This window comes from Anser cygnoides, chromosome 2 (assembly GCF_040182565.1).
Source record: "Anser cygnoides isolate HZ-2024a breed goose chromosome 2, Taihu_goose_T2T_genome, whole genome shotgun sequence".
Classification (NCBI taxonomy): domain Eukaryota; kingdom Metazoa; phylum Chordata; class Aves; order Anseriformes; family Anatidae; genus Anser; species Anser cygnoides.
In genome coordinates, this window is record NC_089874.1 from 54878122 (window position 1) to 54904961 (window position 26840).

At 39.4% G+C, this 26840-nt stretch overlaps 1 protein-coding gene across 3 annotated transcripts in view; it reads left to right on the forward strand.

Annotated features, from left to right (window-relative positions):
* Window positions 1-26840, forward strand: part of CAP2 (cyclase associated actin cytoskeleton regulatory protein 2) — a 65195-nt gene that overhangs the window by 29551 nt on the left and 8804 nt on the right. For all 3 annotated transcript variants that reach the window (XM_066992104.1, XM_066992105.1, XM_048057881.2), the window contains 5 exons: window positions 1098-1175; window positions 13101-13244; window positions 13477-13562; window positions 15305-15410; window positions 25991-26183. In XM_066992104.1, the coding sequence (XP_066848205.1) occupies window positions 1098-1175; window positions 13101-13244; window positions 13477-13562; window positions 15305-15410; window positions 25991-26183 (607 nt within the window). The remainder of the gene's footprint in view (window positions 1-1097; window positions 1176-13100; window positions 13245-13476; window positions 13563-15304; window positions 15411-25990; window positions 26184-26840) is intronic.

Below are 26840 nucleotides of genomic sequence, written 5' to 3' on the forward strand. Positions count from 1 at the left end.
CAGCCTGTCAGATCATAACACCACCTTCTACCAAAATACTGTCCAGGTTGGGCCTCTTTTACCATCCTTCCTTGCAGGGATTTTCATCCTAACAGATAATGTTTTATTCATGCCATCACATTTTAAGATGGATAAACACAATTTGGCTGTTTTACTTTGCTGCAACTTTGAATTTCCTGACTTTTATGTATTTTAAGTTGCATCCACATAGGCCTGTATATAAAATTTCTGTGTTTTCTTTTTAGATTGAAGAAACCCCAAAGAAAAACAGCATGAACTTCCCCACCCTTTCACAAAGTGGTTATAAATATACCCATTCATATTAGATTAACTTAACTGCATTTGGTTTGGCTTGGTTTTATTTAGCAATATCCACTACTCATGAATAGTTCTCTTCTGTGCCGCTAATGCTTTGTTCTAGTCACTACTCATCCACTTGAGTGAGGTGATATTGAAATATTGATTGGATTCAAATCAATATACATCATTCATAATATACTGAAAATGTGTAGTGTTCAAAAAAGCTTGTCAGATGCAGCTTTAACCCAAATTCTAGAGTTCTGTGGGAGGAGATTGCCCAAAAAGCTTCAACCACCATCCCTCATAGTCATTGATCTTTGGGTCTTCACAGAGATACAGGCAAGGAGTGAATTACAGCACAGTCCCTCAGCAAATATGCTAAGTTCAATTCTTCTTAGACATCACTACAGGCTGGCCTACAGTTCAACAGTTTGCAGGTTACAGGTCTCAGCACTAATAAGTTGTTATCATGCACTCAGAGTATAAATATTGCCGTTAAAATGCTTAGATGTGTTAAAGGTAAGTCCTCCCATGACTAATCTTATACATGTTAAGTCAAAAGACTGCCTACCAACTCATTTTATTTCCTATCTGAAGAAGATAGGAAACCTAACCTTAGATTTCAAAAAAAAATTATAGCTAAGCTAGTATTGTAATACATTTCTTTTCCAGTCATCTTTGCTGTGATTTAGATGAGAAGCAGCAAGAAAGATTTGATCTGTTACACTTGACTTTGTGCTGCCAAAAACTGGAGGTTACAGGCTAAGGTTTAATGTATATTTCTCCTTTTCTTACAGGCGGAGATGGTACGTGCTGCTTTCCAAGCACAAAGATCTTTCCTGGTGTTAGCATCTCAGTGTCAAGAGCCTCAAGAGGTAAGAAAATTAACCTAGGGTTTCGAGTATTGTATTAAAAAGGCGGTGTTCCTTTATGTTTTGTATCAGTCCCTGAATTTGCTTTTATTTGTTACTTTATTTATGTAGTGCACTTAGGGGCTAGCTTTCAGTGTTATTAGCATGATACTGTTGTAATCAGAAAGACATGGTTTAGAGTTAAGAACCTTTCCTGTACCAATACATATAAGATCATTGCAGAAACCAAAAGAGGTTTTCTTTATAGGGCTATAAGTGGGATCAGTGTTTCTCTAGAAGCTGGAAATGCTATGCAATACAGTGGCTTTTTGCTAGCCCCACAGGGCTGCTGCGTGATAGACCTTGAAGTGAGGGAATAAGCTATTGAGAGAAAAAGAATCAATACTAGCCCCTAGACTGAATATTCTCCAGGCTGAGGTCCAGGTTAGGCTAATTTTGGAAGAGAGACAAGGCTTTTTGTCAACAAAAGAAAAAAGCATTTTATATCAAGTTGGTTTATTTACTTTAGTGGTAACCCCTCACAACTAGAAAGCTCATGGAAGCTGTGGAGTTGTTATAGAATGTCATTTGTGGTTTCTGTAGGGCCCAGTAGCACTGTATCATTCCTGGGAACGGTGACCAGGTAGCCCCTTCTGTGGGATCACCCTTGACCCTTCCTTCTGGGAGTGTGCAGAGGATCAAGACTTCACTTGCACAGACTCACTGTCTTCTTCAGTTCTGTCTTCTTCTCAGCTCCCTGCTCCATAGTTTATTAAAATCTGTATTTTCAAATCAGAACTCCCTGCTACTAGTATGAATTATTGAAACCTCGCTGTCATTATGGATCTTTGAGATACAGATTGAAAGTTTTTCCAATCAGTACATTTTAATGGCAAGTGTATTCAAGGAAAAACCAAAAAAAAAAAAAAAAAGGAAAGAAAAAGAAAAACCACAGATATTTCAGGTGAGACTTCAGATTTATAGAGTTCCAAGTAAGAAGGGATCAGTTGTTTTTGCAGCTGTCCCTGATCTCGGAGAGTAGAAGTGGGTCATGACTCACAGAGAACAGGCAAAATTCCCACTGGTGCAGGCCTCAAGCAGTCATTTATATTGGCTGTGAATACAATTGCACCCAGCGGCCCACAAAACTCTTCATGCTCATAGGTAAAATATTTGCCAATGAACAGTTTCCAGTGGCCCATAATGTAATGCAGTGCTCTGAATTGTTGGTGTCCCTGCTCCGGTGACCGAGAAAGCTACGGCTCGCTATTTATGTGGCCTCCTGTGATAATGTGGTATCAGTATGATTTTCTCTGCTTTCATTTAACTATCTTTTAGCACAGAAGAAGTGTCACAATATAAGTGTGTGCACATCATTCCGAAGTTAAAATACCAGGAATATTACAGGTTAAGGTTCCTTCCCCAGTGACAACAAACCCAGTCCAATTACTTTTTTTTTTCAGCATAAAGACTGTCAGGTATACTTTTTGATAGGCATCCAAAAACAGGTTGTTAATTCTTTTTAGCACATATTTTTTTGTTCAGATTTACATTCAGCTATACTATAGACAACCTGAAACTAATTGAAGGCTACCTTTTTTGTGCAATTTGAATAGTATTTTCCACTGCAGAGAGTGACAGTTCCAGGCATCAGGCTCTTTATATCTGTGTCTCACTGGCAAAAAAACAGATCCTTTTGCAAAGCCATATTGGTTAACATTTTTGAAAAAGCTAGTTAGCACCAGATAACCCTAGGGAGAGAAAGCAGTGGGGGTCTTACCCCCCAGGATTTTATTGGTGTGATGTCCTCTGGGCTCGGGTTGTATTTACAGCCTAGAGCCACAGAGTCAGTGTGGAATCCAAACAGGAAAGCTAGTCATTAGTGTATCAGAATGCACAGAGTAGAGAAAAGCAAATGAAGATGACAGCATATCTATAAATGCAACAGAAAAGAGAGTAATTCTGTCATTCAGCTGTCTAGACTGTTTGCTTTATAATGTAAAGCTGTGAATGAGCCAGCGAGTTGCGATTATGGCATAGTAGCTTTGCAGACATTCAGAGACAGCGGTGTGGAGACTGAGGGGATTTACTGAGTTCCTGTCATGTTGGGATGTCATACATGGTGCCTTTAAAAAAAAATGAGGGTGGGGAAAATGCCCTGGAAAAATAAATTAGCTCAGCTCTTGCAGCTTATAAACTAATGAACAAGGAATTCACACACAAAGAAAGCTCCTATATGTATAATAATCCTTAGATTTTTTTTTTTTTTGCTTAGCAAAGGGAGAAGAGAAATACCTATCATACAAAAAGCAGTATTTTTCCCCTCTATGAAAATGTTGAAGGCTCTAGTATTCATTTAGGTCTTTAACTCCTTCTGTGACTCACTAGCAAACATTTTCAAACAGTTAAGCTTGTTTAAGTTGCTTTTGCAGAGTTTTGCTCCTTGATAATAATGCTGATATTTTTTCACTTGGAATCTGCCGCAGTGCACAGCCTTTATTATCTGTATATGTGAAAATAGTAGGAGCCGAGAAGGTAATTCCAGCTGGCATACCGATCTAGCATCAACTGCAATAAATTACTTAGCAGAGAGCATGTTCTGTTACTTTTTATGGTCATGTTCTATATTTGTGTGTGCAGGGGAAGAGATCACATGACAAAACCACTGTTTGATATTCCTGTTTGTGTATGTCCCAGCTAATGGCTGAGGGATACAGGCTCATTCAGCAAGATGGAATTCTTGAGTTTATCCACTTCTAAGAAATTATTTGCTGACGCCAAACTTCAAATGTTAAAACTAAAAAAATTATAAGTTGTTTATTATATAGAGATAGCAGAAACAAGATGGTGAATTGGAAAGAAATTAGACAATTGTTATATTCTGGGAGAAGTTGTTTAAAAGGCATTTTGAGAGCATATTGCCTGGGCAATTCAGAATATAACATGTTAAAGAAACCTTTCACATAAACCTTCACAAAACAATATGATATAGTCTGGTTCTCAATTTTCTTCTCCCTGTAGTCTAAGTCAAATACAACTCGGACTGAAAAATTATTATATTATATTGCACAATAATTTAAAAGTTATTAGTCTTACTGAACAACTTTATCTGTTTATCAAGTTGTTTTTTTTTAATGATCTTGAATACTAACATATGAGATCACTGCTCAAAGGCACGGCACTGAATTCCTTGTGAATGGTGATTTCTATATCATCTCTTTATGTGTTGTTTTATTTCACTCTAAGTGTTCAAAATTTTAATTATTAACTTTATGTGTTGATAACTATATAGTGTTATATGTAATACATAAATGTACTTATATGTTATTTTATATATTAATTATGTGTGTTAATATTAGTTACCAATTATAAAGCTCACAGTAATAAATAGTGCTAGAATAAGTCAAGTTGCTGCTGTGTTTATCAGGAGCTACTCACATTCACTTTATTCCTCAGACTTGTTACGTGAAGAGGGTGAGGTTTTTGTTAATGAAGTCATGGTATGTCTGTTGACATTGTTGACTTGAGGCTGTATTTAAGTGTGTTTGAAGTTAAGCCTTCCTACAAACAGAAAAATGCCCTTGTAAGTAGGCAAAACTGAATGAAAGCAACTCATGATAACAAGTACTGCAAAGAGATTTAAATTACAGATGCATTTCAGACTGTAAATTATTATATAATTTCTCATTAAACTAAAATGCTGACTTCATATGACTGACAGAATGCATGGATTTAATTACTAACATTGTGCAGACACATTCCAATTAAATACTTTGCTTGAATATCTGGAGTCTATACATAGGAAAGTGAGAGATAAGGGAGGGCTTTTCTTTTGCTTTTTCACTTTTTTTCCACTTAGAAAAGGGGAAAAAATTAAACCCAGGAAACTGCTTTTTGAAATTATAATGAGAACCATAAGAACAAATCCTAAAGTTTTTGATTTCTTCATAGTCAAGCAAAAAATGCATTGTAGAAACGGAATAGTTCTGTAATTTCTCTGAGGAGAGTCATTCTCAGAATTTTTATGTAGAAATTAAAGATGGAGATTTACAGTTCCCTACTCTCTGTTAGTTTGGGATTGCTCATTTTTTTCTCTCTTCTATTTTAAAATTACTTCAGTAACAGGACTCCTGGGATTTCTTATTTTGCATCCTAGCAGGATTTGTTTTCTTATTACCTTGACTTTTTTTTTTGTCTTACATCAGTCCGTTTCCCACTACTTTTCCTCATACCTACTGGAGTCACCCTTACTGTTTTCCAAAAACATAAAGACTAGGATACTCCTTATCTCATTAACTCATTACTTATGCAAAAGAATTTGAGACAAGTTTTGCTGCCATGCTACTTAAGTTAGTTGACTGCTGCAAACCAGCACCTTTGTATCTAGAAATAGCTTAAGGAAGAATTTGGTTCAGTCCTTTTAAGGTCCTCAGGTCTCCAATTTACAGAGGGTGCCAAAGAGTGACATGGACAGAGCCTGAGAATCCTGAGCTCCAAAGGGAACCCCTTCCCCCCTCCTGCCCTCTGAAATCTTGCCAAACTGTTGACATATTTTTGTTATCAGCACGCCTACAACTGCATGCGACACGTGGTCACAGCCTCAGTGATGGACCAACTGTCAGTTTTCAGTTGTTGCTTTGCACTGTTCACAGGCTCATTTTTGGATATTGTTGCAAACTCTTACCTAGTTTCAGGTCCACTTTAGTCCTTGATTACTGCGTCATTGGAAGCGTATTTCAGTCTCTAGATAGCCCCCTGGCACCTGTTACCTCGTAATTTTGTCTCAGAGGTGTTAGATTGCATTTAACCAGCCTCAGGCTCATGATATTTTCTGATTGTGTAGGTATCCTTGCACCATTTCTCCTTCCTCATTTGTGTCTGCCAGAACTCCCAGGTTGATAGCCCCTGCAATGAAAAGGTTGAGGCATCTGAGATTGGGTTCTGCCCTGAGGGCAGCGCACTAGGTTGTAAGAAGGCCCAGAGACACCTCAGGATCCAGGGAATACAGAAGGACCAGATCATCTCCCAGCCTGTGCAGAAGAGAAACAGAGGCAGAGATGAACGTTAGCACACACGTCTAGACTGGCTCGCATCAGCACCACCAGGCAGAGACTCTCCAGTGCTTCAGGGTCTGTGTAAGAAGCAGGCTCCAGTAAGCAAGGGCTCCTTGCATTATTTTAGCCCAGTACACCTACACTTGGACTAAGAACAGAATCACCCTGTAAGGAAGACATTATCCAAGATGGCACTCCACGTGTTGTCCAGCATACACATCTGACATAACCTGCTGAGCAGTTCTGGGGATTGCATAGGCTCTTACTGGAGTCCTGCGGTGCCCTAAAATAATGTCCTAAAATCACCAGACTACTTTTCAATCCCTGTAGCAATGTTCATGTTCAAACTGTGCCATGTGAGAACCCACTGAACTATACTGATGGGACACTCCTTTTCCCATTAAGCGTCATATCCTTTATTTCTGCTAAACACAAATCCAAAACAATATGCTCCTTTCTCTGTGCTACCCAACTGTTTCCCAGGATTTTTGGACCGTGCATGATCTGCTAAAAGGGAAAGCACTGGGGCTACAGCTGACTAAAAAGAAGGGCTTTTCAAGTTGACAGTTTATTCCAAATTTTTCTGCTTTTATTTTGGACTAAATCAGACCAAAGCCACTCCAGGGCTTCTTGCTGAACTGAAAGCAGTCTTACAGTTTTTCACTGGGGAGATCCCAGGTGAACTACTAGAGTGTCCAGGGCTGAAAGCCTGCACCATCTAACATCCCTGTCCTGGGACATATCCATGTGAAACCTAGATGCCCTTAACAAAAACTTCTCAGATCTCACAAGTTGTGCACAAAACACTTGTGGCTCCACAGAACACCATTTTCTGACAGAACTTTGTTACTTCAAACTCAGGGGTGCACTGGCATGGACTACAATCACAGCAGCAACAGTTGAGGAGTAAATCAAAAGGCTGAAAACAGTTCATTTGTGTAGTTATTCTTGTTGATGAGGTGTAGGTTTGTTGGTGTAGGGATGTTTGTAGGTTTGTGTGCCTCAAGCAGGAGAACCCCTCCTTGTTGAATGTGCTGCCCGTGGGGAGCTGTAGCGGAAAGGAAAACAATAGGTAAAGCATTCAAGTCCATTTAAAGAACAGCCAAACAGTCCTGGCCAAAAGTATTGGTGTGATTCGACACTGCTGGAAACTGATGCATGCAGTTTGTACCAGGCCCTGGAGTTCTCCACTGGTCAGCAGCTGTGTGTGAAAATGTGAAAATTCCTCTCCATCTGTTCTTTGTAAGAATCAGTGTTTCAAAATAAACCCGTGAATGACTAAATTAATAATTCGTCATGTGGGGTTTGGGGTTCCCATTTTTTTCACAAGCACAAAACTGCTACAGCTAATATCAGATTGAGAGTTTATGTGCAGTCTAAGAGGAATAAATGCCAAATACCAATTAAGTCACTTTGGAAGCACACAAATGTGTGTAAGCTTCTGTGTTGATGAAGCTGACCAGACATTTCTGCAGATCTGTCTCCCTGCGCCATGGTCCTGCTGTTGCGTGGCAGTGAGTTGAAATGGCCGAACCCATGCTATTGACAAATAGTTGTTACACCACTGTGTTAAGATTTACAGTCTAAGAAAATCAGTACGGAATAAATTCATGTCTCTCTGTAGTTAGTTAGGAGACCTCTGAACCCTGGAAATGTCAGAATACTACAGGGTTGTGAATGTGGTCATCATACAGAAAGATCTCGCTGATGGCCTCTGCCAACCGTTAGTGCTTCCAGAGAAACCGTCGCATTAGGGTGCAGTAGGTTAGACTGCAATTGTAAGAGCAAAACCCTGCTACCAAATGTGAAACACCTTCTGCTAGGAGAGATGGAGATGAGCAGTGATAAAAGAAGTTTGGCAACTGCCAACAAAGAACTGGTAGTCCTTCACTGTGGGAGAATTAAGGAAAGTTAAAAAATGTAAGGGTCTGAGAAGTCCAGACTTTCACCACAAGCAGTATGATTTGGAGGCTAACTAGCTTAGTTACTAACTAGCTTAGATTCACATCTGAAAAAAAAAATATTTTCTATATACTTCATAGAAAGATTATTCCTCAGCCTAACTTGAACACTGATTCCATTCAAATTGACACACAGCTGCAATAAAAAAGACAAGCCTTTCTTATACCACATCTATGGAAAGAAAAAAAAAAAAAAAGGATCAGCTCCAGTTTTAAAGACTTATTTGCAGATTGCCTTCTACAAAATACAAAACAGGGGAAAGTAGAGTTAATCTAAACCTATTTTAGTCCCAAAATCAGAGCCACCCATAGAAGTGCATCTCACTGGTGGTCAATAAAGCTACCGGTATCGTAGTCCTACAGACACAGAATGGGACTGTGCTCTTCAGCTTTAACGGCCAAGGCAGGCATCTTGCATAAGGTGTCTTTCTGGGCTCTCTTTACACTTAATGGCAGCACATTTTGAGTGCAGTCTTCATACCGTAACAGCTATTAAAGATGGAAAGAATTCCTCAGGGACATCTTTTCCTACATTTACAGTGGAGGGAATTAAGTCTCAGCTGAGAGCATGCTCACCCTTTAAGTTGTTAGAACCGAGTGTGGTGGATGCCATCCATGACATCTTGCACCCCTTGGAAGTGTGGGATGGAACTGCACCAGGCTGTTGGCAGATGTAATGACTGTGTCTCCATTAAGTTGTTTAGTTCATAGGCAGGCAAAGTTTTTTTTTTGGTTTGTACCCCCAAACATGTGTAGTATGAATGTCAGGTCCTCAGCACCAACCATTTTGCACTGCAGAACCATTCCCATTATACTTGCCAACATACACAAAGACAGCTGAGTCAAATCAACTCTATATTTCAAACTTGCTTGTGAAAAATACGATGCAAATATGATGGAGATTTTGAACTGATGGAAGAAAAGAAAATAACAGAAATGTAGATTGGGGACAACATGGAATTAAGGTTGTAGTTATGCTGTTCTGGCTGCAGCTGAGTAAAATAAAGCGGCTGCTGATCCCAAATGCTCTCAGTTTTCTTTTACTGCTCCTACACCAAAGGTTGCCACCCCCTCGCTTAGCATAACTTGAAAGTGTATTTGTTCTCTCGCCGTGATTTTTCATAATAGGCCAGGTTGGCTTAAACACTTTAATAGTGAGGTCTGAATTGTGCTGCCACCCATCAACATAAAAATTCTTCAGTTAACAATCTTCAGCCCTCAAAACCATATAAGATTAGCTTCAAATGCATAACATCTTTAAAAGCTGTATTTTTATTTACCTGCTGGGTTTTGCGCCTTGCTGGTAGGTTTCTGAACAACAGTGGTCCTGAGAAAAAAACAGTTTTCCCAAATGAAGGCTGAGATTTTCAAGTAGTTGCTTGCTCAAGCACCAAAGTTTAAGCAAGCTGCTCCATTTTAGCATGCCTTAATAGGCAAATCACACAAAAAAACCCACTCAACAGTTTGCCCATTCTATGAATTAAATCCACATGCCCCAGTCCTGTTAAACCTGTCATCAGGGGAATTTCTCCTGGGAGTATTATGAAAAATGTGAAAAAGAAAAGTCTGTTCAATGGGGTCTGTTGGAACACTGGTATGCCAGGCCTTTTTATAAAGCTGGGCCTATGCTGTTAAATCTCTGAAGCCAAAGCCTAAGGCAGTTCTTGTTGCATGCTCTAACTTTTTTTTTGAGTGCTTTTGCTCCTCAGTGCAGTAGTCTTACTCCTGATTTTAGGATAAGAATTGTAAGACATGGATCTGAGTTGACTGGTTGTTTAGGTATTAATATTTAAAAAGACAACCTGTTTTTAATAATAATTTTAAAAGGACAAGGGCATACTGGGAATTACTTTTGATATTTTTAAGTTGTGTCATTTCTGCATTTTTAAACATTTCAGCAAAACTGATATTATAATAGGAATGGTGTTTATACAAAGACGTTAAATTTCTGTTAAACAACTGTGCTGTGTCTTAAATGACAAGAAATCTTATCTAGCACATGCCAAAGACATGCTGAAGATTCTTCCAACAGCTCTGATTCATCTCCTTGAATTCATTTTTTCTTGGAGATACAGCATAGACAATCATTTTATTAACAACCAGCTGTTTTAATATTCATTGCAATAAAGAGATTATTCTTCTAGAACTCTCAGCACAACTGGTTCTGTATTGTGGAGCCAAACAAGACTGATTAGTGCCAGAATTAATGAGCCTTTCCATATCCAGATGCCATATACACCGTAATTCATCCGCAGTTTAATCACTAACTAAAAATTTAGAACTTACGGGAGGGAGACAAGACTCAATGAAGTGATTCCTTGCAGGCCTCTATTGCTTTGTGTCTGACCGTGACACAGAAGCTGGGATCACAAGAAGTTTGTGTGCACTCACAAACGTTTTGTGCAGCCATACAGACAAGCAGCAACTATTGCAGAATAAAACAGATGCAGAGTGGAAGGAAGGCAGGCTAGATAGTTCTTACGGTGCAAAGCAGACAGGATAGACTGGAAGATACCCTCAAGCCATTTGTGGGTTGTTTTGGTGTAACTACAGTGCCAAGTGAATGGCTGCTTTGAGCTACTTCCCTTAGCAACATATATTTCACCTTTAAAGCTCTCACAGTGGACTTTGTGGAATTACTTAAATTCACTATAGTTTTACAAACAGTCAAGTCACTGGACATGTTAAGTCCTGTGTTGTGAGGGACAGAAATTCTGCCTGTACCAGTAACAGGAAACCCTCACAAAAGTGGTTGGGAGTTTTTCCACCAATGCAAGTGGAGTAGGAGGAGGAGCAGGTCTTGTGTTACCACCAGGGAAAGTGTTCGGCCCTGATTTTGCCTTCCTGTCTGTAGATATCAATGTGTTCTACAAAGAAAATCAGCTACATTAAAGTTGTTTCATACAGAGGAAGCTGGAGGACACAAAGGTAGCACAGGTTTCCTAAAATTGAGCGATAATTTGGCGGAAGAGCTGCAAACAGAACCCCCATTTACGGACTCCCACTTGTGTGCCCTATCCGCAGAAACATGCTGCCTCCCAGCGCTGTCTGGATACACCAGGCATCTGCCGAGCTGTATTTTTAGCCCTGATATTGTCTTTGGCTGGAACTGGGCCATGAAGATTCACAGTAAGCTAAAGACTGTAAATATCCCTTAGACGGTATAGGAGGAAAACTGGCATAATATCAAAGCAGAACGAGCACTTTCTTAAATTTCAGTTTTGTTAGCTACTGTCACACTTAGAAGATTTCCCTGAAAAATAAGAAAGAACCAACCAGCTGCAGTATGCTGCAAACAAGCAGAAATTAGAAGGAAGAGTTCCTGCAGACTATACCATGTTATGGCAACAAAATCAGTTTTTCAGAACTACAAATCTTGGAGGTTTTAGGGCTTTTTCAGACGTAATGACTTATGCTGGTCATTAAGCCATAAACAAAAAATAGTTTCATCTCCTAGTAATACTGTAAACATTCATTTTCTCCCAGCCCACTTTGTTGCAGGAGAAGACCAAGTATCCCCTGCATGTCAGATGCCCAAGCCTTTCTCAAAATTACATTATCACTAAAATATTAAGGCTCCATTGCTGGATCAAAATTCTTTTAAAAATTCAGAACCCATCTTTGTCCTGTTTTGGAGGGTGTCTTTTGAGCTATGTTGATCCACAGCAAACATGCTTATTTTAACGTGACATAATATTCTGTAAAGCCGAGGTCTCATGGGAGCCTGGAAAGAAGTATTGTACAGAGATCAAGTAGCACATACACACACATTGTTTTGTGTGTGTCATGACAGCATTTGTCGTTGAGAATATGAGGACTGTTTTTCTCCTGCAAACACTTAATTCCACTGAACAAGTAGGCCTGAGAAAAGGTGAGTAAAAGCTATGGAGTTCTGCCACATGGTCAGGGAAATATTTAAGTACCCCGAGTGCACCCCGAGTGGCAGGGAAAATCAGACTGGTGCACTCTCTTCGGTGGGACATAGCATGGGTTCTGCAGGCATACTTTTGCAATAAAGAATTAGTCTGTTTTTACAGAAACGTTTCATAAAGTTGCAACATTCAGTATACAGCAGTTCTTCTGCATGTAAACTAATGACTGCTTTTCCCTCAATGTGCTGTTTCTGCGTGGAAGAATTTTTCCCAGCAAGTTAATGCTCTAAATTAGTTTTTCTGCAACAGTGGATCAGTGCGATTAACATTCACTTTGCAGAGGAGAAGAGCTTGGATAGCCTCAACATTCATTCTGCTTTTCTCTTCACTCCAGACACTATTCCTTCCGCTCAGCAGTCATTCCCCTGGATACCATTCCTTTCTGATTAACACAGGGGAATTTCCCCAAGCCATGCCTTGCAGGCACTATGTTTCCCATGAAACGTTCCCACATTACTCGTGGACGAAGGAAATTTAAACATTAAAACTTACCAAAAGGGAAAGCTAAAATGGATATTGCCTTCAGTGTACTACTTTCTCAGTCTTGTTGCCAGATGATAAGAGGCCATGAACCGAACAAGTAGTTTGTTTCTTATGGAAAGAACAGCTTGGTTAATAACATGAAAAACTCAAGGCAGTGTAAAGACTCCTAAAAAAAAAAAAATCCAGGAAGATCACATGAAAAATGCAAACATTTTGCTAACTCCAAGTTACGGGGTCTCTGTGGGTCTTAACCAGGACAGCACGTAAATGTGCTGCCAGTGCTGAGAACAATTTTTGCTGCAACACATTATTAATAACTGCATTTTGCTGCTACAACCAAAGCAGGGTAATTAAATTGTTACTTTAATGTGGAGAATATGCTGACCTTTCCTTCCAAGTGTTAAAACAATGGGCAGGGAGGACAATGTTAAACCGCAGGGTGTTTTTCGACTGTCCATTGTTAACAGCAGTGTCTCTTCTTTTTCCTTTTCTTTTCTTTTTTCTTTTTTTTTGTTTCAGAATGAGGTGGCGATGCTTCTCAAGCCAATATCAGAGAAGATTCAGGAAATCCAGAACTTCAGAGAAAGAAACAGAGGAAGTAAAATGTTCAACCACCTCTCAGCCGTCAGCGAAAGCATACCTGCACTTGGTTGGATAGCAGTGGTAAGTTATGCCCAGGGCAGTCGGGAGGGCTCTAAATCTACTTCTGGATGGTGTGGCCCAGTATAGGTCCAAATCTTGCAGAACTTTGTAGTCTCATCTGCATAGCTCTTTAGTCTACTACACCCAAGAAGGTGTTTATAATATACCTAATATATCAGGGAAGGTGTCTGACTAATGTTTTACCTCCTTTCTCCTTCTATTGTTTCCTGCTACCATGGGTTGATGGTCCTAGTCTCCTAAACCAGGCCCTTATGTCAAGGAGATGAATGATGCTGCTACCTTTTATACTAACAGGGTATTAAAGGACTACAAGCACAGGTATGTTGCCAAGCCCCAGTGTCTACTAGCCACAGTGAGGATGAGAGCATTAACTATAATAATAGGGTTCAGAACACCACCACAAAAAGCATTTTGTAAACAAAAGAGCATTTGACAAGATCTGATTGCAATAGTTTATTTTCCGCTCCTCACCTTTGACCTGCGGTGTGTTGCAGTGTGAATGGCAGCAGCACTAGCAATGCTGGTTTTCACTCTGTGCCATTTACAAGACTATATTTAACTTTTTGGGGTGCCAGAAAATTGGCCAGCTAGCTTCTATGTGTCCTTGTCTCACTTATGTACTCATACTTTTGCTGTTCTTGCTCTCTGCTTGAAAATACGTGTTTTAGGTGCAAGGTGTATACAGCTGAGCATCTACTTCCATAGTTCCCAAAGTGATTTTTTTTTTCTCTACCACTGCATTGTTCTTAAAGAGCACAAGGAATTCATAGAACAATCCCATGAACAAGATCTGTGAGCTGACAGAGAAAGAGAAAAAATATAGGTACTTCCTACGCCCTCTAAAAATAAGGCATGTATAAATCCTATTGATGCGGTGCTTTTGGAGGCCAGATTTTGGATTTTTATTTTTATATCCTCAATGAAAAATAGTACTTGCAGTTGAGTTTTTCCTCTTTAGTGAGGAAAACTTTATATAAATATATATATATAAATATATATAAACCTTATGTATACATTTCTATTTATTTTATATGTGTATCTTATTAGATATATATATATATATTAAATACATATTATATATTATTCTTGAAGCCTTAGTTTACCTGCTCGAGGTAACTGAAGATTTTTACAATGTAGCTTTGGAAGTACTTACTCTGAAGCAAAATAAAGTCTCACAAAAAGGTATAAACAGGTTGCATTAGTTAGGTATAAAATTAGTTCCTCTCCTAATAAGAATTCTTTTCCTGTTTTTCACTGAATATTCGACCAGATCTTAATGTCTTCCAAAGCAGTGGAAGGCTGTCTCTTTGACTTCAGTAGGCTTTGGATTAAACCCATTGACCCAGATCCTCATCAGTATTAAACGTCAGTCTCCAAGGGAAATAAATAGAGGGTAAGCACCCAAGCCCTTGTGAGCATCCAGTCCATAGCAGTCATGGTTCAGTAACTATTCTTATTTGGAGCTTCATAAGTAAGGACCACATCTTACAAGCAGTTTCTCTTTCTTTACATATTTCTTGTTCTCACTTACTGCCCCACTAGAAGACATAAGCTTCCCAAAGAATCATTCCAGATCCAGCTTTTGACTTGTACTTTTGAAATACTTGATGTATAAATATTTTAGTCAGATGACTATTACGTGATCCAGTATTATGCTGGCTACATGTGAACTTGGCAGCTAGAATATTTTACAGAACCCACAGGTGTTTCACTTTCTAGGATTCAGGACTCCGAGTGTGAGTAGCTGCTACAGAGCTCCAAATAGCTTTAGTGCTTCTTCAGTTGATTTTGAGTCTGAGCAGGATGATGACAACCCTTCCAGCAAGAAGCAGTCCGTGCTAGAGGCACCTTTGCCCTTGTTTGTTCTCTGCAAGGGCTCAAAAGCTTTCCAGCGTAGTGGGCCTCAGCGTCTTCAGCACTGGGCTGGCTTGCTGCCTGCTAAATGATTTGTCCATGGCTGTAGAGCAGACACTGGGCTTTACCTGCTTTAAGCATGAACAGCAGTGCTTTCTGCTTTACGTACAGACATCCATTCATATAAATAATGTCTCTTTTTACAGTGATGCACGCCATGTTGATTGGGTGAAGTCATATCTGAACATCTGGTCTGAGCTTCAAGCTTATATCAAAGAGCATCATACCACAGGTCTCACCTGGAGTAAAACTGTAAGTACCCTTTACTTGTTCATGAAGAACCATGAAATGCCAGTAACCAATTTGACTTTTAATGTAGGTCATTACCTACACATCTAGGCCAGGAACAGAAGTCATGCTCAATGAACTTCCCACTCAGCTGATAGGTAGGTAGAGAAGATGTATTAGGCCACTGTGGTACAGGTTTTGAGGAAGAGAGAAGAATTATTTGAGATGATTACAACCATAATCCCTAGCTGCAGAGGGTGAGGAAAGGCACAGTTCTCTGGGTCTGATACGGTAAAATGTAGGAGCAAAGGCAAAACCAAAGAATTTAAAGGGCACATCAGAATGAAGGAAAATTAGGTGAGTGTGATGGGGGAAGGAAAAGGATGATGTAAAAAGTCTGAACAAAGAGAGAGGTTTAATAACAGGAAACAGAAACACAAGGAATTCATACCGAGTTCTTACTCCATAGATAGCCATCTTTATAAAACTAGTATTTTATACATACAGATAATTTCTGAAATGCATACTTCATATATGTATACACAGAGAGCTAGTATATATGACTGTGTGCTATTTATGCTCTCTTTATAAACATCTTCTGTCTGTTACATCTGGGATGCATAGCAAGATGATGGCAATATTGTTCTTAAAGAGAGGTATAAACACGAAGAATATATTTTCTGTTGGGTGTAAGTGTAAGAGTTTATGTCCACTGTCTACACTAATGCGATGTTCTACATGGGATTAGAATAATGCGCTTGTGTTTATTACCAAGTTACGAGAATTGCTGGAGTATGTTAAGCTCTTTGCTGTCGTTTCCTAAATCTACCAGTGCGCACACATACTTGCACATACAGTCATTCACACCAAGACTACATTTCTTCTCTATAGGCAAATAAAATTTTAAAAAACTGAAGGACTGTTAAGAGGACTGATGTAGACCACCAGATAATTTAATTCCCAGACCACCGTAACAACTCTTAAGGAAGTGAAACAGACTGTATTTTAACAAGGTATCTGGAAAAGTTACTTTGTCTCCCCTCTGTGGAGGGGATAATCATGAGAAAGAATGTCTATCACTTGTGCTCAGCAAGGGACTTTGCACCTTCCTCAGGAGAAACTATGAACTGTGTGTACCTTTTAGATTGAAGCAATGCAAAAATGTTGAAACCTGATAAATGGAAGGACTGGAATTATCTGCTACTCTGTAGGTTTCTGTAGGAAAAGTTTAAAATATTAATTATGATTCTCTTTCTTAATTTAGTACTAAATTTCACACTTGCTGCATTCTACTCTATTTTAATTAAAGAATGTGAGAACGAGTGATGATTTTTAAATGATTATTAGAAAAGGAAAAGAAATCGTAGCACCCAGTTGGCAGAATTAGCCTGAGAATCTGGAACAAATTTAGTTTTGTTCATACAGAGAAAGATACATGTATATGAATACATCTTCACTTTAATGGAACTTTACAGGTATGGAAGTAGTGTTATAGAGATTTGTTATATTTCTTATAGGAGGAAACCTCAGTGCTTTGAGTACTGGTAATCTCATACAGATGTATAGCTGTTGCAGATTATATTTGACTGGTCGTAAAAGCATATCAGCCATCACATCTCTCTATTTCCCTTGCTTTAGCTGTTCAGGAAATTGCTGAATACACACTTAGGTGTGACTTGTTTATTCATATTAAACATAGTTTACTGCAAACAGTGCTTATTACATCTTGAGTGATGAGTCTATTACTGCCTCTGAAGTATTGATTTAACTCAGTTTGGATATCACTTCGATTTGAAAGAAGTTGTGTTGGAAATATGGCTCATTTAAATTATCATTCATGTAATGTGTGCCAGAAAGATTAAGTTACAAACACATTTCTTATGGATGTATAATTTTTTCAAGTTTTACTTCATGTGAGTGTATGGAAATTTGAATCCAGTAAGTTAGCAAGTTGTTTAAATAGCTTCCTTAAATATTTTTATGAAGCTTGGTAACAAATACATTCCAGAAAGCAATGAAAGAAATCACTTACTAAAGTGATAATTTAATTTTTGTTATACATATTAAGGTGAGAATGAAAGTTACAGATTTGTGCTGTGTGAAGTTAAGCATAAAGGTTTGCAGAATCAGGGCCTAGACAGAAATATGATATATAAGAGCCGTAAAAGTATTCCAGACACAGTTGTTAATCATGGCACACAGCAGCTTCCACTTATATGCATAAAAGGAAAAAGCAGTAGTTTGGCAAGGCATTAAGGAAGTGGTACATTTATGAAAGGGAGACGATACAGAAAAGCTATTTTATTACAGATGGAAAGAGAAAAAGTATTTGGCCAGTATAAGTACACATTTGTAAGTACACTATACCAGTAATTTAGCCTTCATATCTGTAGAAGTCAACAAAGCAATGCTGGAAGCATTATACAAAAAGCTGTTAAGTGACATATTTGGGTATTTCTAAAGAGACTAAAGATTCAGGGAGAACATTAACAACTGCATTTCCTAGAGCTGTATTCTCCTAACTTGAACTGAAACACCCTGATAGCATCACCCTGATAGCATCAGCCTGATCAGATTAAGCTTGGGTTCCCAAAATAGAGGGGAGAGTGTTTCTAATGGGCAGTTGGCCCCTTTATCTATAGGTGCTGCATAATGTGGCACGCATGTTTCTGGCCATGCTGCATGGCCGTGTCACAAAGCTGGGCAGTTTCCAACCCCCATGTACCCGTCCATCAAGCTGCACGGGGCGGCTGCAGCCAGCCTTGGAACAGCTCATTAGTGCACGCAGTAGTGTTCCTGGCTCTGGCAACAGCACACAGGCAGACACTTTAGAGGAAAGTGAAAGAAATGTCTTAATAAATTACAAGACACATACTAAAATGGGTGCAAAAAGTTGAAATAATGGCTAAGCAATGAACTCTGATAATAACAGGTACTTTTTTTAGCTTTATAATAAATTGGTGATAAAAACAGATGCTTACAGATTTTTGCATCTGCCACAGTTCTCTCTCCTTATTCACTTTGGCTCTGATTCTGCCAAGACGTGTACCAATAGCTTACTCCTTGAGGCCATCCTATTGAAATGCATGGGACTGTCTGAGGAGAAAGCCTAGAAATCATCAGAGCTTAGCGCCATAAGGCCTTTGCCTACCTGAGCCTCTTCTGCTACCTGTGGAGAATGGTAGTACAAAACTGGACCCTACATAAATCATAGGCATTTCTAGACATCATAGGTACAGGTAGGATATTTGTTGGCTTTGTGCTCTCAGAAGAAATTACATTTTAGAGTGTGTGTGTTTGTGAGTAGGATCATGCCAGGGAATAAAACGTGCCACTCTATACTTCCATCATAATCTGAAGTTTTCTTTCTAATTAATGTTAACTAGATTGTGCATATGTCAGGGAAAACGTTCCTGTCAGTGGATGTCAGATGGATCTACAGGATTTCATTAAAAGTGTAATTCTGGAGTTCATTATTTTGACTGTAAAGTATGTGCCTCCGTCTGCCACAAATATACCCTGTGGTGAGGAGCAGTTCACTCTACTCACTTATCTCAATTATGCCATCTTGATAATGGGAACGATAGTAATTACTAACCTAATGGAGGTTTGCAAGTTTTAATTTGCCACTGGATACGACATTCTCAGATGTCAATGAGTTTATGCAAAAAGTGTTATTATAACAAAATGTTTTAAATGTCCAGTGCTGCATTTTTCCCATGCAGCAACTGTTGGGTTTGCTTGCTACAACTTTCTGACTTCAACTTGAAATCTACAGCTTTAACAGTGAGCTATGTCTTTTTTTAGTTTGTTACTAATAAATAGCAAGTGCTTTTTTTTTTTTTTCTTCCCTAAAGAAGGCATTCTAGTGAAGCATAACTCTTTCTTCCCTTGCTACTTTTTTTTTGGTGGTGCAAAGAAATGAACAGCTGTAATATAAGCTCACAAGAATGCCTCATAAAAGTTTGTTTGCTACAAGGACTGCATGAGTAAGCTGGGGGAAGTGAAACTTCTGCTCTTATTTCTGTAGGTTAACTATGCAGCAAGAAAACAACCAGCAATAAGGAGAGATTGCTGTAGTTTCCTGCACATCAAATAAGTGTTAAGAAACAAATCTTACTCAGGGATAATTGTCCTAAATTTTCTTCTCACTTGCAAGTAGAGCTGCAGTATGTTTTCACTCTTTGCATAAAGTTGTCATTTAGGACAAATTTTGCCAGCAGGATTTGAAGAAATACAAAGAAAATAGAGGTGGATTTCTTTACAGTGTTTGGTTTAATAGAGAATTTCACTCAAGTGATGAATATTATGCCCCCCTCCCCGCCCCCATTTACAAATCAAAATAAACTCTTAAGAGGAAACCTGCATCTGTGCAGCAGTTGATGCAGTTGAAGCAGTTGAGATTTATTTATAACCTGTTCTCATTGAAGCCAATACTGTATCTTCAAGTCTTTTTTTCCTTCCATTTATATATATATATATTCACAACTAATTATATAGTATTCTAAAAACACTCTTTAAAAGTTGAAATTATCCACAGGTTGCAGAAATGGCTCAGAACCACTGAGAAGAGCCATCATAATTCCTACATTAGCCTGTCTGAGTGCAATTATACTAGTCTCAGTACAGACCTTGGCCATTTCATGCTTATCTAAAATAATAACCTCCACACATTTTCCTATAAAATAGCCTCTCTCCTGTGCTATCAAAATACTTTCCTGCAACGTATCACCTCTCTAAGTACTGCGGTGAACAAGCTGAAAAGACCAACTCCTGCCAGCAAAAGCCTCCTGTTATCAATTTAGAAGACCTTGGCTGGGTAAAACAGTTTTGATTGGGTACCTGTGAAGATGTAAGCACCGTTTTAAACCCTGAACAGGTGACAACTGGCAGAAGTGTATTAAAAAGGGCTTCAAAGTTTGCAAACTCAACAGATAAGTAATTCTGCTGAGACCCAGTAACAAGCAAAAAGAGCCTAGTCTGTTTTTTGTTGTTTTGTATTCTAACTCTCAAAGATTACAGGCCCTGCAAGTCAGCTGTTTCGTCTGGTAAATTTGAGGGCAGCATAACCCCGTGCAGACAGGTGGCTTAAATACGGGAGGTAATGGAACTGTCGTGCTAAGCTACTTTTACACAAAACACACCTTAACGAGAGCTCTGTGCCCCTAAGTCACAATCCACCTGTTCCCAGAGGTTGATACATGATATTTTGAGCTTCGTGATTCTTGTCTTTGGCTGTGCATATGTGTAGGAAAAACAACACAGAATGCTGTAATCATTTTAGGTGTGAAACCAGGATTACTAAAAAGGGGGAGAGATGGAAAACAGAGATACCTTATTTTTAAGGAGAATGCAGTCACTGTTAGGATTTCTGCTTACCTGCTGCCTTGAAAAGGAGGCTTTTCAAGAAATTAAGGAAAGGATTTTATACCTCTATCTAAGCCACCTGTTGCCTCAGCCACAAATAGGTACCTGCATCTTCACAGGAATGACTAATAACATAGGTACTTTATGTTATGTACAGGCTATATATATATATATATTATATATCTAACATATATATGCATTGTATAGATATTTGTAATTTGTTTGTCCTCCATAAAAATGACCATTACAGTTACAAGAGACGGGTGTCCACTCAAATGCTCCACAGTAGGTTCCTACCACAAGAACTTTGTTCCCCTGTTTCCTCTGCTGCACTGTGTCAGCCTAAAACTAGATAAACCCAGAGAAACACTGGCGCTGTTCATAGAGGGCCTGGCACATAAGCCCCTCTCATCCCCCCAATACAATACAGCAATAGTGATACAGAAGGCTAACCCAGGGAATAGCTCAGTAAATATCGTTCAGGAAATACTAACATCTGTGATAAGACATGAAAAGAAATTCTTACTGTCTCTCAGTAGCTGGGTTTAGACCTAAAGACATGACAAACTGCATAGGGCCACCAAAAATTACACAGCATGGCACCCAGAGCACTCACATGGTGCACAGACTTCATTTTGTTTCCCTAACAAGAGTGGCTGTTGCACTGTGCTCCAGAGGAGAAATGTGCAGTAAGCAAGGCCCAGCTCCCCAGAGCAAAGGGCTTCATTAATCTCTACCATAACTTCAAGGGAATTAAATGGGATTCGACACAGGTGAATTTTATCTAGCCACCTGCCTCAACATAAACAGTCATTTCTTTATGCTATTGAGGCAGCTGGGTTGAGAGCAAGGTGAAAAACAGAAGTGCCTCACCCTTCTGCCAGTCCTACAAGACACAGGTAGAAATACAACATGCTTTGAGGTGGTACTGCAATCCTGCACACCCTTGCACCGTGATAATACGTGTTCATCAGAGCCAGGCCTGTTGGCAGCTTCAGACGCTGTCTGCAGGGGAAGCCGCTGAGGCACAGTCAAGGGGAGGGCCTTGAACGTCTGGCAGGTGGCTCTGGGCCATCCAGCAAGGAGCAAAGCCCAACCCCTTCCTGTCACCCCCTTTAGATCATCATTTAGTAGGAGGCTGAAGACAAATTTTTTCCCTGAGATAAAATTTCTGGAATATTCTGTCCTTTACAGAGCTATTACTGCATGGCTGTAGGGCCTGCATCTTCTGTTCTTGATAGGATCTTACTCAGAAAATTACATTTCCTCCCATTTCAGAAAGCCCCGGGAACAAGATTTATACCCCATCAAGTCCACTGTGATACAAAGCTAAGAGGTTAAACATTAATGGCTTAGTTTTGGGTTACATTTTCACCAACCGAGGCTGAAGCTCTCTACTGCCCACAGAGCTCTTACAAGGGGCCTATGTGCAAATGATGAAGAAATGACCACACCAACATGGTAATGAGAGCAGTCGGCTATCAGCAGAACTTGACGTGATGTCTACAGACACCACAGCACTGAGAACAGCAGCTGTTACCAGGGCAAACAGCTGAAATAAAAGAGGAAGAAAGGCGGCTTGCAAATAACCGCCTTTGCTGGTCCAAATGGCTCTTAATACTCATTGTATAAAGATGCACTGTTGTTAACATCTGCTTGAAGCTAATCTGAAGAGTTGTTTGCAAATAGCAAAGCTGGTAAGCACCTGCTGCTTTAGGAAAGATGAACTTTTGCGGGCATGTAACGTGCTATTTTATTCCCAGCAGCTCTCACAAACACCACCCTATACAGAAAAGAAATGAATGGACTTTGTGAAGGGCACTTTAGTTGAAATTGGATAGGACTATACACAAGTATTGCCAGATACCAGAACAGTTTAAGAGTCTGGTTCAGAAATATTCTAGAGCCTGAGGCTCTAAGTGGTTTTAGAAAGGCGACTAAGAAAAGAAAACCACTTGCCTGTGACTTAGGTAGATAACATGGAGGTCTATGCATTAATTGGGGTCAAAACTAATCAAAAAAGAAAGTTCCTGGAGCCACTCCTCTAATCCGGTTTTAAAACTGTCCTTTGCATCAGCACGTTTGAGCACAGCACAGATGCCATCTCCCTGGCATGCAGGGAATGCAAGAAGTGCAAAGCGTTTGTTTGCTGCATTTCCAGTTCACTCCTGTGCCTTCTGTGCCCTTGTGAGAGCTTCCCCGAGCCACTCTTCTAGTACTGCTCTAGAAGTAAAACATGCTTCTAATTGCCCAGATCCTTTCCCCTCTCTGCCCCTTCTTGAAAAGTAAATGAGGCATTCTCCAGTTGCACAAAATCATATCCGAATTTGATCGATGTATTTAAAATCCTTCCATTTTGTTTGTGTTTTCGCTAGATAGTTCTCTCAGAGTTCTGGGAGAGAGATCATCCACTCCTCACAATTAAATTCCCTGAGTTTCCTTCCACTTTTGTTACCAGACATTCCAATACTTTTGTTGCCAACTGGGAAGCTGTCCATTGATACACTGCTCAGCAGCAGCATCTGAGCCTGGAGTCTACTGCATGAATCTGTGATGGCCTTTAACTTGACACTTGAAGCAAAAGATTGGTAGAGTGACCCACCATTCCATGCTGTGTGCAGAATACCCAGATAATTCCCACTTTTTTTTTTTTCTCTACTGTGTCTTTGCAGCCTTTGCAGAATTTATTTGGTGTTAATTACAAAGGAGCATCAGCTGCTTCTGCTTCCAGGTGACACTTGCTCCTCAAACAATGACTCTTTCACACACAAGTTTCTGGAAAATCACAGCACTGTACTGATGCATAAAGTGCATCACTTTATGCATCAGTACAGATGATACTGAAGCCATAAAGTGTCTTTCAGAGATCAGAAGTCCAAATTTTTATCTCAAGCCACAAGTTATTAACCACTACTGCCAGTACTACCATTAATCTACTCACATAGAGCATATAGAGTTCACAGCTGCATGTTCACACTACAGTGTGAAAGGTGAGTGCCATTTCTAGATAGCTAAGTATTTTAAAAAGCCCTGCGAATGCACTGTTCATAATTCTGGATAACCAGGACATAGTGAATACAGTTGCTATGGTTGCAGGCAACAGACAGGGAAGATCTCTAATGCACCTCAGGCAGCAATAACTGATTGTGCCGCTAAATCCACTTACGTTCATTTTTTACTATAGTAATTCACAGTTGTGCTGACTCTGCTGCAGGTAACATTACTGGTATGAGCACCAGCAGGAAGACAGGCACCGTAAATCAAGGGTCCAGTGGGGAAGATGCCCCCAGTCTAAAATAATAACCTTTAATTACTAGGCATGTATGCAGAAATTCTCAAACTTATCCATAAAACAATGGCATGTCTCTAAGAGACATCAGTATCTGGTTCTGGTATATCTTGACAAAAATTATAATCCATTCCTAAAGGGGATTCTTCTCCTTTGTTTACACTTGGTTAAAAACATTTAATAGCACAGAAGAGAACTCATTGCCTTAAGAGATCACGGATCCATTCAGGAACAAAAGACTGTGCTACTACGTCAGCTTCACCACTCACCTGAGTACCAGGAATTCAACGAGTCTTCCTTGTACAGTACAATTTTAATGCCGCTAATGTGACAAAGAATCTTGCAATGTATTTATCACTAATATATTTCGTAAGCAGCTCCTTCAAATGCAACCTAAGTCCTGAAGACCCATGTGCCAAGAGAAGGGTTACAATAAGACATTAATTAATGATATTATTACCCCTCTGTGCTACTCCAACTAGGGTCATACTGACTGAGAGGTGTGCGTGCAGTTAGGTACTCAAATGTGCCAAGCATTTTTATTTAAATTACGTTGAAGAATAAAAAACATGTGCAACTCAGCTCCTCTCCCATCATCAGTTTGAGATCACAGGCTAAAACTAGTCTACTTTTTAAAAAATAGCTACAGTTTTTACTCCTGTGAGATGCATAAACTGGATGAATACTTTGATGTTTCAGTTTAGAGGAAAGCAGAAAGGGGTGGCATCATAAAAAATTAATAATACTCTCTGAGTCCAGCTAAGCAATATTTATTTCCAGTATTGATTACCAGGGATGCATTTTTAACAAGCTGTATCTCTTAACAAAGGTAGCCAGTTAGAGGAGCTGTGACTCTGTAAGTCCCTGTCATTTTTCCATCTGCCCACCTAATGAATATGTATTAGTTCAATGCACAACACCTGTATAGGTAGCTAAATTCATCAGAACCAATCTAATTTTTCACAACCATTCTTCTAAAACAGCCTTTGCTCTGCTGCAGAGGTGCTGTCTAGATGAGCAGTTTCTGGAATCAGAGTGACACTTAGTGGCAGGACGGAAAAAGTGACTTTCAGTTTCTCAGATTCATTCTGTCTTTTCTATTAGTAGGGCGCATAAAATTTTAATCGGCTTATTATCAGTATTTCCTGTTTGTTTGATAATATTATAGATGAGCATTACAATTCAAACCAAAACATGTACTTTTGATTATGCAAACTAATAGAATGATTGGTTTACTTACTTTATCGAGGCCCCTCACTCATAATTCATGTGCTGCTGTGATCTTCTGTAATTGAAAAAAAGAAAAAAGAATTTGAGAAATCAAAAAAATACTGAATTTCATAAATAAATGACTTGAATGACCATAGCTTTGCACTCTGCTACAATCTGAATCTTTGCAGATCATTTGAACAGTCTGAAGAACAGCATTTTACATCTGTTATACACTTTAGCACCTTTCTTATGTATAACTGACAGCTCATCGTCCTCCCAATTATTTGTTGGACAGAACATTTTCTGTATGTTTCTGAATGCACATCAAGTTATGGTTTACTGAATATGGTATCTGAAAAGAAGGAGACATTTTCACTTTTACATATGGTAAGTGCTTATGTATCACTTATCGTATGTAAATATAATAAATCATGGAATCGTTATGATTAAAGATATTTAACAATAGTCTTCACACGCATTTTGTAGAAACATTTTAGGTGCAGGGGTTCTGCAGCAGAGTAGCAGTGTGGTCTACCAGCCTTTCCGGCCTTGTTTTCATTGCTGCAGGGAAGATTCATAGCATTAAGTTCAGTGACGGTGCCAGACCTTCTGAGCCTGTGGCTGCCTGGAGTCACTGAAACCCACAGTTACCCTCGGACGTTAATAAGTAAGAGCTATCATCATACAATGTTCCTTGAAAAGCTGTTTAAAAATAATTTCCATCTATCTGACACAGGGCCCTGTTGCATCACACATGTCCCTGAGATCCGTTCTAAGCAGTGGGCCGTGCCTCTCTCCACCACCTCCACCGCCGCCGCCACCACCTGGACCTCCTCCCATCTTTGATGCAGAAACCGCCAAGGATGAAGGAACGGCATCTCGCTCAGCCCTGTTTGCACAGCTTAACCAAGGAGAGGCAATTACCAAAGGTCAGGAGAAAAGAAAACAAATTTTGACCCTTGAGTCAAACTACATCAACAGCTGCTATATGTACCGCCCCAAACTGCACCAGTGTTTTCAAATTACGTTTAGGCAACTCAGATCTTTCGAGGTTTGCACTGAGCCTGGTAGATGAGACTGCAGAGCAAAACTTCCTTTAGAAGTAACAGCGCTCAGACTTGTTCAGCATTCCTGAAATTCACACCATTTATGTAGAAGTCTCCATATAATTTTAAGGCAACCAAGCTAGACTTCTTCAATCCCCAGCAGCTGGTGAACCTCGAAGCTGCAATTGTGATCAGAGTGTATTCTCATTTCTGATTCACAGTCAGTGTACCAACCTGTGACAAAATGTGTTCCATGTTAAGTGAGAAGGTACGGCTCACAGAGCAGTGTGATAATGCTTCTTGTATTAATACTGGACAGTTGTAATTAAAGCAGATGGCTGTGAGTTTAAATACGTACAATTGATAAATCAGCCTTTAATGCGGTACGAATAGGTCAGATTAGAAAACGAATCTCGGTTTTATGGATGTAAAATTATGCAATAGCAAGCTTACAGAGCTCTCTACAGACGGAGAAGGACTAGAAGACATTGCTGCATTTCCTGTTAAAGCTTTAAGAGAGCCATCCACAGGCTTTAAATA